Genomic DNA, 15821 nt, shown 5'->3' on the forward strand with positions numbered 1-15821 from the left:
TAGATCCTGATGCTTAGTTTGCGATGTGGGTTATCATGTGTGAACAGATTTTTATAATTTTGGATCAGATGTTAATAACAATGACCAGGACCGACGATTTAACGTACTCTACGAGACATGGGAATGTTACACTACCAACATACCAAGTAGGAACTGTTACTGACTGTTACTGAATTAATAGTAATTAGTGTTTCATAAGATCTCAAATGATCTGAAACCACATAAGCACTGGGTTCTCATATAATATATATATTTACCATTCTCTTTCTTTATCTTACAATTGTCTTTATTTAACTTATAATTTTGGGCAGTCCACGAATATCATCATCTCTATCAAAAATTTAAATACGCTTTTGGATAACTCAAACATTTTTTTCCAAGCACAATATTTAATTTATCTATTTCTTAATTTCAGGAAACTTGTGAACAACCATACGTTCTTCCAGCATCCAGATTTAATAAGGTAATATGTTATTATGAAAATTAGCTTCAGTGGCTAACTATAACACAAAAATAATCCTTAGCTACGTAGCCTTGCGCTGACTTCAAATATGCCTAATAATATATAAGCTAATGTACCGATCTAGTGTTATGTGGGAAATCATAGCATATTTAGATAAGATAGCATCATTTCGTAGGGCATAACATTCTGTAACGATGTATTTATAAGTAGACAGTGTGAGTTACGAATTCATCTTATATCTCTCTTTATTTATAGTACCAAACCGAGCAAGATAGATACGAATTTACGACTCACTCTGTTGCGTTAATATCTCTACTGAACACAGCACTGCTAATTATCAGTAGAATTAAGCATGGCGTTAGTATTTCCTATTAAAACTTCGCCATAGAATCCTACTACTACTAAAACAACATATTTGTACAGAGTGCTACGCGTACACGAGAATGTAATGGCGGTGATGATGAACACGCTGGGCAGACGCGCGCAGGCGCAGTCCGATGCGCCCACCGCTGCGCAGCCAACGCCTGAGGATAAGGAGAAGGTAACAAACGTTGGACGTTGGAATTTCAAAGCGTTGGAATGGCAATCCTGCCCTGTATTCTCATGCAGTGTTAGTCGACGCCTTTCTTGGTAGAATTAGGAGAATAAACATGTCTCAGGGAGCCGCTGATTACATGCATAGTGGTCTCAAAAAAAAAGTAATTAGTTCTATGTCCAGTGGATGTTCATGGCATTTTACGAATATGATGGTGAGCAATATCATAATTTCAATATCAATATTAGCCGATTTTCGTCCACTGCTGGACATCTTGCATGCACTTCCAAACAAAAAGATGTCGAGCCGCCAGTATCCAGCGGCTCCCTGCAACCCGCTTTATGTCCTCAGACCTTAAACCACCTAGTAGGGGGTCTTCAACACTAATACTCGTATATATAGCGGACACTAATGTGGAGCTCTACTTGCGTTGACACATTCGCTCCGTGTTATATCAGGGAGACAGTATCAAGGCTGGGAACCCAGCAGAAAAGGCTGAAACCTGTAAGGGGCACAAGTATTCCTCTATGACTTAGAGTTACATATTTGTTCCTTTTACAGTAGATACTTGGACCATGGAATTGCAATGCCTAAAAAAAATTCCGAATGACAGAAGGGCAGTACTCTTGTCACCATTCATCTCAGTACAATAGTACTTAGACTGTTTTTAAGTACATAATGTGTTTTTTATTTTTTTATTTTTTATTCTTTACAAGTTAGCCCTTGACTACAATCTCACCTGATGGTAAGTGATGATGCAGTCTAAGATGAAAGCGGGCTAACTTGTTAGGAGGAGGATGAAAATCCACACCCCTTTCGGTTTCTACACGGCATCGTACCGGAACGCTAAATCGCTTGGCGTTACGTCTTTGCCGGTAGGGTGGTAACTAGCCACGGCCGAAGCCTCCCACCAGCCAGACCTGGACAAATTAAGAAATCTCAATCTGCCCAGCCGGGGTTCGAACCCAGGACCTCCGTCTTGTAAATCCACCGCGCATACCACTGCGCCACGGAGGCCGTCAAAATTGTGATGTTGATTATAAAATAATCGAAATCCGTTTTTAAATAATTCTAAATGCTTTTTAAAATTTTTGATAGCTATAGTTGATAAAATATTTCACAGGACACTTCTCACGAAATGGTGGTAGCGTGTTGTCGCTTCCTCTGCTATTTCTGCCGCACTGGGCGACAGAACCAGAAGGCCATGTTCGATCACTTTGACTTCCTTCTGGAGAACTCCAACATCCTTCTATCTCGGCCTTCTTTGAGAGGTTCCACTCCACTGGACGTGGCTTATTCCAGTTTGATGGAGAACACTGAACTTGCTTTGGCTTTAAGGTGGGATATATTTTATTTATATCAGGACGATAGCTCACATTACGAGAGAAATTGATTGTGACGGAAATGTTGAATGGCATGATCACAATCCTTAATCTAAAAAGAGTTTTGGTTAATATCGTCTCTATTTTTTTTAATTTCGTTTTGGTTAATATCGTCTCTATTTAGTTTGTATGTTTTTTGCGGAAATTAGCAAAATTGTTTACAGTTGTTCATAATCATTATGGATACCGGCTAAGTTACGTCGCTGTATTTTTTTTTTTATTTTAATAGAAATTGTCTTGAAATTTTCAGAGAGCACTATCTGGAAAAGATAGCGGTGTACCTATCTCGTTGTGGCCTGCAGAGCAACTCGGAGCTGATAGAGAAGGGCTACCCTGACCTCGGCTGGGACCCAGTGGAGGGAGAGCGTTATCTCGACTTCTTGCGATTTTGTGTCTGGGTGAGTAACTCCTTGTGTTGTCTTTGTACAAAACCATTTTCAGTTACCAATTGATAATGTGTGTGGATATTTAATAGATATTCACATAAATTTTTCGCACAGAAGATACTAAACCAGTCAAAGTTTGTTGCGGTGGCAAAATTATTTAGGACGTCATTTTGAATATCTTTGATAAATTTTAATGTCATAATTACAACCGAGACCAAAAAATACCTCGCCATGTTGCAGAATAAAAAGCCACTATTTCTTCCATTGGCATATTAAGCAGATACCTAAAAATATTTCTGGCGTCCCCAATCCAGCTTTTATCTATTTCTGGTCAGACTATACCCTAAAACACCTTAATGAATGAAAAATCAGTTGATAATGTTTTTTTCGATTTTAGGTGAACGGGGAAAGCGTAGAAGAGAACGCCAATCTAGTGATCCGTCTCCTCATCAGAAGACCCGAATGCTTAGGCCCAGCGCTGCGCGGTGAAGGCGAAGGTTTACTGAAGGCCATTGTTGACGCCAACAAGATGAGCGAGAGGATCGCCGACCGCCGCAAGCTGAGAGACGAGGACGGCGATATGAATGTAAGTTAGTTGTAACTAAACTGTCACTAGGGATATACAATTGTACAATCACCAAGCATATTTCTGATGTGTGTGAATGTGTAATAAAAGACACATAAGTCTTAACGCCTAGAACATGACACCGTCCCAGCCCCAAGGACTCAGCCCCAAAAAGGCTGTAAGAACATGACCGAGCAAGAACTTAGAATAAAGAGGTTGGTCAAAGGTCTACACTTGCAAGAGCGTGCTTCTGAACAAGCGCGCGACAGAATTCCGTTCAAACGTTCGTTGCGACGACGTCATGGGTCATTTGGTCTTGCCGCTATTTTGGATTTTTGGTGTACGTATTTAGGTACTTGGTATTTGGTACACTTACGCCCGAAATTAATAATTAATCCTAATCCGTTTTTTCCTATCTAAGATTGATATATCAATCCATTTCTTACATAAAGCATGCCATGCTAATCAATCTATATTTGGGAGGAGGGATCACAGATTAGAGATAGGCCTCTATGTGAAAATGACAATTTTTTACGTGTCAATAATCTATACGTCCATTTTGACATTTACTTCGATCGCTGTAAACAATCCTAGATTGCAATCCGTGAAATTGCTCAGATCGATACAAGTTACTTAACATAAAAGTTTTTAAAATAAATATAATATGGCCATGATACTATTTAGTGATAGTGATAATATGATTTAGAGGCACTAGCTATGTTATCGGATACTGATAGCGAATCTGAAACAGAACAGCGTGGTGTTTCCCGATCCTTCAAAAGGGAATATGATATGAATTATATATATGAACTAGCGGACGCCCGCGACTTCGTCCGCGTAAAAATCGATGTCAACTTTCAACCCCTATTTCACATCCTTCTATTTATATTTTTGCAACTTTATAACGTATACCTAATAAATAGTCCACTTATCATTTTACATTTACAAATGTACCTAGAAAAATTAAGGATTTTTCGTACAAACTTTCTACACCTACTTCATCCATTTCTGATTTTGTTTTCGCGACAAAAAGTATCCTATTATCCTTCTACGTATTATGGTCTCAAATCGTCTTAAGTATCATTTGAATTCATTCCGTAGTTTCAGCGTGATGCCCGGTCAAAAAAAGGCAAACAGACAGACAAAAAATAGAAAATAGGCTTCAGTATCGATCTCCTACCTCTACCCTACTCCTACCCTACCCGTACCCTAACTGTATCCTACCCCCACCCTACCCGTACCCTACTTTACCCGTAATTTTCCCTTTCTCTCCCCCTAGGATAGAGGTAGGATCTACCCCTACCCTACCCCTAACCTAGGCATACACTCCCCTACCCTGCCCTACCCCTACCCTACCTTTACCCCTACCCTACCCTTACACAACCCCTACCCTACCTGTACCCTACCCTACCCTACCCTATACCTTCCCTACCTTACCCCTACCCTTAGCAAAATCGGTCCAACCCTATGAGCGTGGTGCGATGACAAAGGAAAATAGAGACTTCTATGCTAAAATTATAATCTTTGGATCTACTGGACCGATTTGAAAGATTGTTTTACCAATAGAAAGCTACGTTATTTGCGAGTGTCATACGCTATGTTTGATTCCCATATTCACACAGGAACGGGAACTACGTAATTAAAAGCGCGGGGCGTCATGTAGCGGAATTTCTGCGTCTTTTAGAAATTTTGTATTATCTCCGAAACTATTTAACTAATTAACATACTATAAAGGGCAAATCTTATCTCCATAATATCCTTGTGATTATTAAATAATTTATTTTGATAAGGATTTAAGTTAAGTAGCATAAATAATGACGCAAACCTAAGTATATAAAATTTATAATTTTTAAAACACAAAAGGTACTATATCTGCTAATATATAGAAGATAGATATATGGTGTCGCGGACTTTTTTGTAGAACTTTTAAAGATACATAAAGCCTCCGTACATTAATTTCAATTTTACACAATGGTTAAGGCAGCGCATGCGAATAAGTCTGCTTAAGAGGATTTTCGGTCCGACCTGTATGACAAAAACTGTGTTAACTCGGCGAATATATATCATACTAATATAAAATATAGCCTATAGCACTCCCCGATAATGTAGCACTCTACTGGTGAAAGAATTTTTGAAATCGGACCAGTAGTTCCGAAGATTACCCCATTTAAAAAATGTGACAAACTTACAAACTTACAAACTTTACCTCTTTATAATATTAGTATAGATTATATGCAGAGTCTGGAAGCAATGCCTTTTTGCGTCTTTCATCTATTATTGTAAAACATAAAACAGTTTACAATGTATTCACAGTTCAGTCACCCGCTGCCAGAGTCTGACGATGACGAAGACTACATCGACACGGGCGCCGCGATACTGAACTTCTACTGCACGCTCGTCGACTTGCTGGGCAGATGCGCGCCCGACGCCGGCGTTATAGCTCTGGTGAATCTCTCTTCATACTTGAAGATAGAATAGAATAGTTTCATTTGTCAGCATGCGTTATACACAATATAATATAGTACATAACATAAAGATCAAAGATACTAAATTACTAAAATTATACGAAATGTATGATCGTTGATAAAAGGTATCCTCGGCATGATGCCATAACAAAATGTGACGCTAATTTGCAGGTAAAACTTTAGATGTGTTTACGATTAAAGTTGCGTTTGGAACCCTTGATGCCTTGGTACCGTTTCTGAAATGTTTTGTAGACTCGAATTAAAGTGAAGAAGCAGACACTTGCACACAAAATAAAAAAAAATAAAAAAATAATATTAATTTTGGGTAAATTCCACAAATGTACATGTGGAATTTACCCAAAATTAATATTATTTTTTTACCCTGAGGATTCATGACGAAACTCTATTAGAAATTTACATTTCTTACACTTTGTTTGTATATCGCCTATTCTAGTTAGAATCCACGTCTTTGGAGACAGTCGGCTCAGGCCGAGGCAGGCTCAGGCTGTGTTGGAAAGTCCCTACAAAATTTATAAATGTCCTGCAGTGGGTGCCCATCGGCTGATGTGATTAAGAACCTTAATCTTAGATATTTGAGCCCTTAATATTATTCATTCGTGTCAATCATGCTAGCTACATCAATTTCAGGGAAAGAACGAGTCTCTGCGAGCGAGAGCCATTCTTCGCTCCTTGGTTCCACTGGAAGACCTGCAAGGTGTTCTCAGTTTGCGGTTCACATTGAACAACCCGGCCGCGGGCGAAGAGAGACCCAAATCTGGTATTGAAATTTATTGTATTCTCCAAAATTCTTTAGAAAACACACAGGATTGGGCTTTGACAACATACATCTACATAATAAGTTTTTGGTACTAATGTTTCTGTGTGCGTAGACTAAAGTTAGGTCATCAAAAATGAGTTGTTAATTTTATTATTAAAGTAAAGTTAGTTGAAAATGTTTAAAGAATATCGGAGGGATTAAAATCTAGACAGAATCTAACCAGAATAATGATAAATTTGCAAGTGAAAGGACACGAGAAGAGAAAGGCCAAAGAGAAATGGTTGGAGTTTGAAAGGGGACATGTATGTGTAAAGATGTAGATTAGATTGATATATTTTGCCGACTCCACTTAAATTAGATTAAGAAAAGGAGATTTCTAAGGAGTTTGCTTACAACTGTTGTATTTTGATAGATATGCCATCTGGATTAATTCCCGGCCATAAGCAGAGCGTCGGATTATTCTTGGAGCGAGTCTACGGAATCGAAACACAAGAACTCTTCTATAGATTGCTCGAGGAAGCTTTCTTACCGGATCTCAGAGCTGCCACTATGTTGGATAGAGTAAGTTATGAATAAGCTAAGAATAATAAAACAAAGCTTTAAACTATTGAAAGAAAGTATTGAATATTGATAGCCTTTCTTCTCACTCTTTTAAAGCCTGGCAAATTTAAAAGAAACTATACTTTTTTCCAAAATATGAATTTAATTAGCCGACGCCCACGACTTCGGGGATAAAAAGTTGTCTATGTGTTAATCCAGGCTATAATGTTAATACCAAATTTCAGCTAATTCGGTTCTGTAGTTGAGGCGTGAAAGAGTAACAAACATTCATATCATCAAAATCATCAGTTTAAATATCATTAAAATCGCTAATTTCGGGAAACCATGGATTTTTCGGGATAAAAAGTAGCCTATGTGATAATCCAGAGAAAAATCTATTTCCATTCCAAATTTCAGCTAAGTCGCTTCAGTAGTAGCGGCGTTATAGAGTAGCAGACATCCAAACATCGCGTTTATAATATTAGTAGGAAGTAGGATAGGATTGATAGCCTTTCCCTTTATTCTTGTAGAGCCTGACAAATTGTAAAAAATCTATACCCTTTTCCAAAATATGGATTAAATTTTTTGGATAGACGTCATTAACAATGCCTCACTGCAATAAAATATATAAAAATTCTAAATGTTAGTGAACTATTTTTTTAACTTTTACGTTTTATAATATAAAGTAGCAAAAAAAGTGATTAAACATTTCCCCCTCAAGAACGATGGTTGCGAGTCCGACATGGCGCTGTCCATGAACCGCTACATCGGCAATTCGATCCTGCCGTTGCTCATCAAGCACGCCAACTTCTACAACGAGGCAGAGAACTACAGCAGTCTGCTGGACGCCACGCTGCATACTGTTTACAGGTACGGTTTAATCTAAGATGGAATCGGGTTAACTTTTTAGGACGAAGATGAAATCCACATCCCTTTCTGTTTCTACACGACGTCGTACCGGAAAGCTCAATCGTTTGGCGGTACGTCCTTGTAGCTAGGGTGGTAACTAGCCACGGCCATAGCCTCCCACTAGCCAGACCTGGACCAATTAAGAAAACTTCAATCGGTCCAGCCGGGGATCGAAGCCAGGAACTCGGTCTTGTAAGTCCATTGCGCATACCACTGCACCACGGAGGCCGTCAAAATTATGGTGATTATTTTCTTCGGGAGAACACAAGAAAACAAGTCCTTGGATGCCATATACTTAACGTCATGGCAACTCTTCTTTTATTTATTATGTATAGGCAAACGCTTAGCTGCATTCACGCCTTTGATGCAGTCTATAGTGGACGCGCTTGTTTAGAAGATGCCGATTCACTTTTGACTTGAAGATATTGAAGGTGGTTGGGGAAAACGGACGCTTGAAGAGCATTTCACAACTTTGTAGTGCGTGTAAGGAAAAAGGATTTAAACCGCTTAGTAGGCGGCCGTCGAATATAGTTGCCTAAAGTTCCTGTGGTAGAACGGCGAAGGTAGCACAAGATCAAACATTTCCTGAGTTCCTTCTCTAGATTCTCGAACCCCCTAACCTTTACCGGAATTTTTAAAACTTGGGCTCCTGCAAGAGGCCTGACCTTGTAGTTGCCTGAGAATGAGGAACATTCCAACAACGCGTCTAAAGTGATATTTAAAGTAAAGCAATCAATATTATCTACTTAACCTTAAAGGGTTAAGTAGATAATATTGATTGCTTTACTTTACTTTACGCCTTGACTGGCGGAAGTCAACAAACATTTGCTGGTGACCCGCCCTCGAGTCACAGTTCGTCCTGCAGTTGACGAGTTAATACATTATTGGTTCGTCCCTCAGGTTGTCCAAAAACCGCATGTTGACCAAGGGTCAGCGCGAGGCAGTGTCTGACTTCCTGGTGGCGCTCACGGCTGCCATGCAACCCTCTATGCTGCTCAAACTGCTGCGTAAACTCACTGTGGACGTGTCACGTCTGTCGGAGTACACCACTGTTGCACTGAGGGTATGTTTGTCAAATATTTTGGTGTCATAGTATGTGCTAACATTCGAGTCCGCCCTGACATTGCAACATGCTGCACTGCGCAGATATTATAACCCCGTGGTTTTGTATACTGCACTGCCTCCTGTTTAGAACGGACTCGAAGTTACGACGAATACTATGCCGTAAACCTGTTATCATGATCGCTGCGTAACACAAAACATTCATATAGGACAAAGGGCGATTGTAAAGACGACGCGCGTGTTTGAAGTCGTACCATACACAACGTGTTAGTGACCTGATTATTTTTTACGCGCATACCATGTAGCCAAATGAGACCAGAATTCATTTTATAGTAATACATGATAAACAAACAGATTGATCTGATGTTACGTGGAAAACTATCGCCTATAAACAAACCGACTATTCGTTGGGCACACAAGGAATATGACCTTCAAAATGCAGCCATGTCCATCAGCCTGCAGTATGAAACCAAATTTATTTCCAGCCTTTCGTTTCAGGCTCAGTTTCAGGTACAGTAGAGATGTGTTTTTGTACATCGCAACCATGCGCTTCGTGTTCATAGCAGACTATCTCTTTGGTGTGATTAATAATGGCTTTCCTTCCCAGTTGCTGACCTTACATTACGAGCGCTGCGCGAAGTACTACGGCAGCACGGGCGGGCAGGGCGTGTACGGCGCGTCCTCCGACGAGGAGAAGCGCCTCACCATGATGCTGTTCTCCAACATCTTCGACTCGCTCAGCAAGATGGACTACGAGCCCGAGCTGTTCGGGAAAGCGCTGCCTTGTCTTATTGCTATTGGTCAGTATTTGCATATTTGTGGAGGTCGCTAGATGGATTATAAATAACTTTTGACGCCTTAAAACCCGTGTTGGTCTTTTTGTTGGCAGCAAAACAAATCTACTCTCGAAAATACAAAGTACAACAATTTCTAAATGAATGTTTTCGAGACCATCCAAAAAAATGTCAATGACAATTAAAACAAAAATTATGGATTAAATCCTTTAATCTATAAACCGTCCATTTAATAATGCAAATGTTTGCTTTCAGGTTGTGCGTTACCTCCAGACTATTCGTTATCTAAGAACTATGATGATGAATTCTATGGAAAAGAAAATACTCAGACTACAGGTACAATATGTCTTATATTTTAGTTTAATTTTTAACGAATTGTGTGCTTTCCTACATAATTGACATCATACAACTTATTGTAAATCAAGCTATGGTAGGAGCACATATTTGTGAGGTGTAAAGCCAATTGATCAAGCTAAATTTTTGCAGGCAGCTTAGAAGAACCTTATTTTAGTGGTACATTTTGTCTGTCTTTTAGATATTTAGTTGTTTTTCTGTATAATCCTGGCACTTGCTATTGGCATATTAAATTGTGTCACTATTTCGTGGTAACATTTTTAGAGCACGTATCTATTTTATAAAGCTGAAGAGCTTGTTTGATTCTTTCAGTGTTAGATAGCTAATTTATCGAGGAAGGCTATATATTTTCCCCGTATTCTTACGGAACGGAAACCATGCGGGTGAAACCGCGCGGCGTCAACTAGTCAAGTATATACCGATGGTTATATTACTTACCCTCAACTTCCAGGCGCAGACAACCCCCAGTACGACCCTCAGCCCATCAACACGTCGTCAGTAGCTTTGAACAACGACCTCAACACCATCGTTCAGAAGTTCTCCGAGCATTATCACGACGCTTGGGCTTCGAGGTACTGTTCGCGCGGCGAGAGTTTGGCTTTGACCGTTATTGCGCAGAAATCAGAAATTGGGTATCAACGGGCATTAGCGGGGTGCGGGGCGGGTGCGCGGTGCTCTGATTGGCGCTCCAGTCGTTACCTGCCTCTCGCACCGAAACGACGTACCGCGCACTCCTGTTGTACAATCACGTTCACAAATGAATTGCTATTTTCGTTAATTGTTGTCGATTGTTATTATTTGTTGAGTTTGTTTGTTTAAGTTTTTTTGTTAAATATTAAAAAGTGATTTAAAAATGCGTAAAAAAAACATTGTTTTAAAAAGGCAAGCACGGAAAATGATATATGACGTGAATTGCTTTTTAAAGAAAGAAGCTGACGAATGTATCGATTCATTGAAGCAAATTCGAAGTAAGATTGAGGAAGTTGCTTCTTTACTCAGTCAGTCGGAAAATAACCAAACTATAGAGACTTTGCAGGTAATGAAAACGGAAACTGTTTCTAAATTAAATAGAGTAGTCAGTAAATTAGCTCAGATTCAAAAACGGACATCGGAGGCCACTAAGACTTCAATTGGCACTGTAAAAAATTCACCCCCTTTTGGTGTTGCAGATTATCCAGGGACACACTGTATTTAATAATTATTTTAAGTTTTCTTTTGTTCTTATGTACCAATTTTACATGTATCTTGGAATAAATAATTTTATTAAAAACAATTATTTAGAATTTTCATTGCTGTCTCTGTATAAACATTTTAAATATGTAAAATAACTATCAATAGTTTTAATAAATGAAGAAGTTTATCTACTTCGTATTATTTTCTAGCATTATTATCACTATACATGAATTTTGACCCACTCAAATATCCAACCTGGTACATAAAAAAGGAAAAGTATTGTGTGCGTGACAGTACCCATGCGCAGTAATCCCCTCCATCCGAAGGTCAAAGCCAAACTCTCGCCGCGCGAACTGTACGACCTTCTGAATTAATCCACACTAATATTATAAACTATTAACTAAATTAACATTAAGAGTGGAAGTGCTGGATTTAGAGACCAATAAGTAACTACTTACTTAAGAACAAACATTACACAGTAAGCCTATCTTCCATTTTTTACACACCACAGAGTACAGACAAAGAGTCATAGACATAAGACCGAGTGTACAATAATACAGAACATGAACCATAGATAAATGATGTAAATTGCTACCTACATAAACCTTTTCATGGCTAAACTAATTAAACGATTTGGATGAAATTTGAGAACATTGCGGTTCATTGGTTTGGATGAAAATTCCAAAAAAATCCATAGTTCCCGCAAGATTTAAAAAATCCAAAACAGAACATTTTTGTTTTCAACTTATGCAATCTTTTGAATTATTAAACATATTTGAGGCAAATCCCAAAACATATATTTTTTGTTTTCATTGTATTAATTTTTTTTTTTAATATAAAATTCTTCATCAGGAAAATTGAAAACGGCTGGGTTTACGCCGAAGGATGGTCGGACATTCAAAAGTCGCACCCCCGTCTAAAACCGTACAACATGCTGAACGACTATGTAAGTTATCAAACCAGGTTCTATAGCCAAGTTACACATGCATTCTCTTTTTACAAACGTAACGTTTCGAAAACTACAAAATGTATGAAAATGACATCGTCATCAATCAGTAAGACATATTACACGATTGACGAATTTGTGAAGGATAATATTTTTGATATTATTTCATTTGATTATTATTAGTATTTTTTTCATTTGTTCAATGTAATTTCTGCACGCCTATTAGGCAGATTGTGATTGAGCTACACCAATTGAACAACTGTACATTACCGCATTCTTAAATTATTTTGATTTCGTTATCGATAGGTCACGTGATCCACTTATCTATCGTTTTCGCCATTCCCATGTACATTTTTAGTCGAAGCGTTAGCGTTTGTTGAAAAAGAATTGAAGAAAAAGAACTTGGCCATAGGCCCCGGATAAACTTCTTAGTAAAAATTTCATTAATATAGGATTAAGTTCTTTAGATAATTAAATTCTGATCTGGTCCTGTAGAGAGCCATTTAACCTGACGATGATGATAATGCAAAATCTTCATGATCTTCTAAGTACCTAAAGTACAAAAGGTCCCAAATCGTAACAATAGGTATCATAATTAATTTTTTGGGTGTAATATTGAAGTCGATCATGATGTACAGGAAAAGGAGCGTTACAAGGAGCCGGTCCGCGAGTCATTGAAAGCGTTGTTGGCAATCGGCTGGTCTGTCGAGCATTCTGAGGTGGACATCCCCAGTACTAACCGCAGCTCTATGAGGAGACAGTCTAAATCTGGTGTTGTGAGTATAACCTACTATAACTGTAGCTTGGCAAATTAGTTCGCAACACTCCCGATGGTCCTCGGGGGCCGGGAGGGGGGTATCGATGTCCTATGCGCACGACTTCATACCAGTGCAGACTTCCCCCAGAACCGTGCGCACGATTTCACACCCGCGCAGTCCTTTCCCTCCCGTGGCCCGCATATCATGGGAGTGTCATCAGCGAACTCGCCAAACTAAAGACTTATGTGCATTGGATTCATAAAATAATAATAAAAAAAAACTAAAATAAAATAAAAACAAAAAAATAAAAAAATATAAGCAGACCACGTCCGGGCAATAGTTTTGTCACCAATTCTGTGAATGTGTTGCAATTTTTTAAATAATTTTTTAAATAAATTAAACCTATGTAGAAAGTTATCAAAATTTGCAGAACAATGTCTTTACCTATATATTTGTACGTATCCCTGGTGACGCTACTGAGGTCCCATTAATTAGCCTATGACATTTACAAAACAAAAAAAAGTATTATATCTTTGTTATAATATCAACAAAGTTAACAAATAAACATATTATAAAATATTATAACGTAGGATTTACTTGTTTTACATGCTTCAGGAGGATGTTATTACGGTAATTATATCTTTTTAATTTCAATTTCAATATTTGCGATTCTGAAATAATTTATTTACTGTGAGGGGTCCACCGAGAGACAGAGATAATAATTCTGAGTAAACCTGGCTATTCGTGACTTGGGTTTAACCAACGCCACCTAAATGTGAATCTAAACATCCCAGTCAAATACCTTTTTCTTCGTCGCGACACTCTTGACAGAGCGGTCATGACCGTTATTTATTGAACGTCGCCATTAATCCCGTAGCACAGACATGGGGCGAACCATGGAGAGCGGTTTTGACTCGGTCAGATACCTTCTTCGTCGTTACACTCTTAACAGAGTGCTCGTGGTCCTCAGTTAGAGATGTTGGGAATCCTTACGATTCCTCCCGTAGCTCTCAAAGCACATTCGTTGCGCGAACCACGGAGAGCGGTTATGACTTGTTCAGTCCAGAGCATTGGTGACTTGCCATGCGCTCTTGTGCCTCCAATCTTTCCTTGCAGTCATCAAATACGTAAAATGTTGACATCAAGGTCATTGATATTATTTTGTATGCACAGACGGACTCGGCCACTCCGTTCAACTACAACCCGCATCCAGTGGACATGACCAATCTGACTCTATCTCGCGAGATGCAGAACATGGCGGAGAGATTGGCCGAAAACGCGCACGACATCTGGGCGAAAAAGAAGAAGGAAGAACTCGTTACTAATGGAGGTAATATTAAATTGTTTATTGACATGACATGCGTTTTATACCTTCATTTCTAATTTTTTTATTGTGACGGTGCACTAGTCTGACTTTAGTTTCGACATTTACTACTGAACATAACCGCGCGTTAAATCTAGTATTAAGTATTTGAAGACAACCCTAACGTTGATAGATGTAATATAGATAAGACCTCTAGGTAAATAAAACGGCTCGCTAATAATTTTGTACGAACTGAACTCTGACCTCTTTGCAATTCACAGGATACTGTAACACAAACAAGTGAACATATTAAACCTTCAGTCCAAGGAAGAATTTAATTCAGGCTAAGGAAGATTTTATATCAAAGTTTTCTTTTATAGGTGGAATCCATCCCCAACTCGTCCCATACGATCTCTTAACTGACAAAGAGAAGAAGAAAGACAGGGAACGTTCCCAAGAGTTCCTCAAATACCTGCAGTACCAAGGGTACAAACTTCACCGACCCAAGACATCGCAGGGTGATACAGAACAGACCACTACGGGAGTAGCAATAGAGCTCAGATTCGCGTACTCGCTTTTGGAGAAGCTGATACAATATATAGACAGAGCTACCATCAATATGAAGCTTTTGAAACCCTCTACAACGTTCAGTAGACGTCCCAGTTTCAAGACAAGCACTAGGGATATCAAGTTCGTTTCTAAGGTGTGTATTGAATTTTGACGTTTCTAATAATGAGGTTGTTCAGTGGTCTATGGTCTGGCCGCCATCTTGGATTTTAATAACAAATACACAAGATGGCTACTGATTATAGACAATACTCTATATTGATTTCTTCAAATTATCTACTTTGTACATTTTCGTCAGTATTTACTTAACTTTTATATTATATCGAAAAACATTTTTGATAAATAAAATTTACTTAACTACCTATCTTCACCTTTTTGTAGTAATAGTTAATTACTGGTTAACATCTTTTCTTCTATTCATGTAACTTTTTCCTCGTATGTATCAAAATTTCTAAATTTTAACATCGTTTTGTATTTTTAGTAGATACTTCGAGATTATCACATTCGCTTAAAACAATCCTATAATTTATTATCTTTTGAAGATATGTATATATCCTCTATCTCTTGTTCTTTTTAACTATTCTTTTATTTGTGTAATTTTATTGTATTGCAAGCAAGACAAGTCGGATCTTAAGTATTACAAGAAGGTAGATAATATATTGTTATAAGTACTTAGTGCATGCTACATTATTAGTAACTCGTGTCACGTAGTAGTGGTTAGTAGGACTTATACCTACAGTTGTAGCAGTCGCATGCATTTTAGATGCTTCACTTTGAGTACCTAAACTCTATCAACGTTATATTGTAAAATTGCTACATGTTGTCTGTATGTGAATTTGTC

General features: G+C 38.4%; 1 protein-coding gene across 18 annotated transcripts in view; it reads left to right on the forward strand.

Moving 5' to 3' along the window:
* LOC112049806 (ryanodine receptor) overlaps positions 1 to 15821 on the forward strand; it is a 143918-nt gene that overhangs the window by 78933 nt on the left and 49164 nt on the right. For 13 of the 18 annotated variants that reach the window (XM_052887104.1, XM_052887093.1, XM_052887096.1 and 10 more), the window contains 17 exons: positions 416 to 463; positions 887 to 1004; positions 2122 to 2336; positions 2631 to 2778; positions 3164 to 3352; positions 5645 to 5776; positions 6445 to 6574; positions 6987 to 7135; positions 7836 to 7984; positions 8924 to 9086; positions 9693 to 9885; positions 10135 to 10215; positions 10685 to 10805; positions 12259 to 12352; positions 12991 to 13128; positions 14284 to 14440; positions 14794 to 15116. In XM_052887104.1, coding sequence (XP_052743064.1) covers positions 416 to 463; positions 887 to 1004; positions 2122 to 2336; positions 2631 to 2778; positions 3164 to 3352; positions 5645 to 5776; positions 6445 to 6574; positions 6987 to 7135; positions 7836 to 7984; positions 8924 to 9086; positions 9693 to 9885; positions 10135 to 10215; positions 10685 to 10805; positions 12259 to 12352; positions 12991 to 13128; positions 14284 to 14440; positions 14794 to 15116 — 2548 coding nt within the window. Of the gene's footprint in view, positions 1 to 415; positions 464 to 886; positions 1005 to 2121; positions 2337 to 2630; positions 2779 to 3163; positions 3353 to 5644; positions 5777 to 6444; positions 6575 to 6986; positions 7136 to 7835; positions 7985 to 8923; positions 9087 to 9692; positions 9886 to 10134; positions 10216 to 10684; positions 10806 to 12258; positions 12353 to 12990; positions 13129 to 14283; positions 14441 to 14793; positions 15117 to 15594; positions 15628 to 15821 lie in introns of all 18 variants that reach the window. The other 5 variants (XM_052887089.1, XM_052887090.1, XM_052887092.1 and 2 more) reach the window with 1 other exon arrangement.

This window comes from Bicyclus anynana, chromosome 18 (genome assembly GCF_947172395.1).
Source record: "Bicyclus anynana chromosome 18, ilBicAnyn1.1, whole genome shotgun sequence".
NCBI classification, from domain to species: Eukaryota; Metazoa; Arthropoda; class Insecta; order Lepidoptera; family Nymphalidae; genus Bicyclus; species Bicyclus anynana.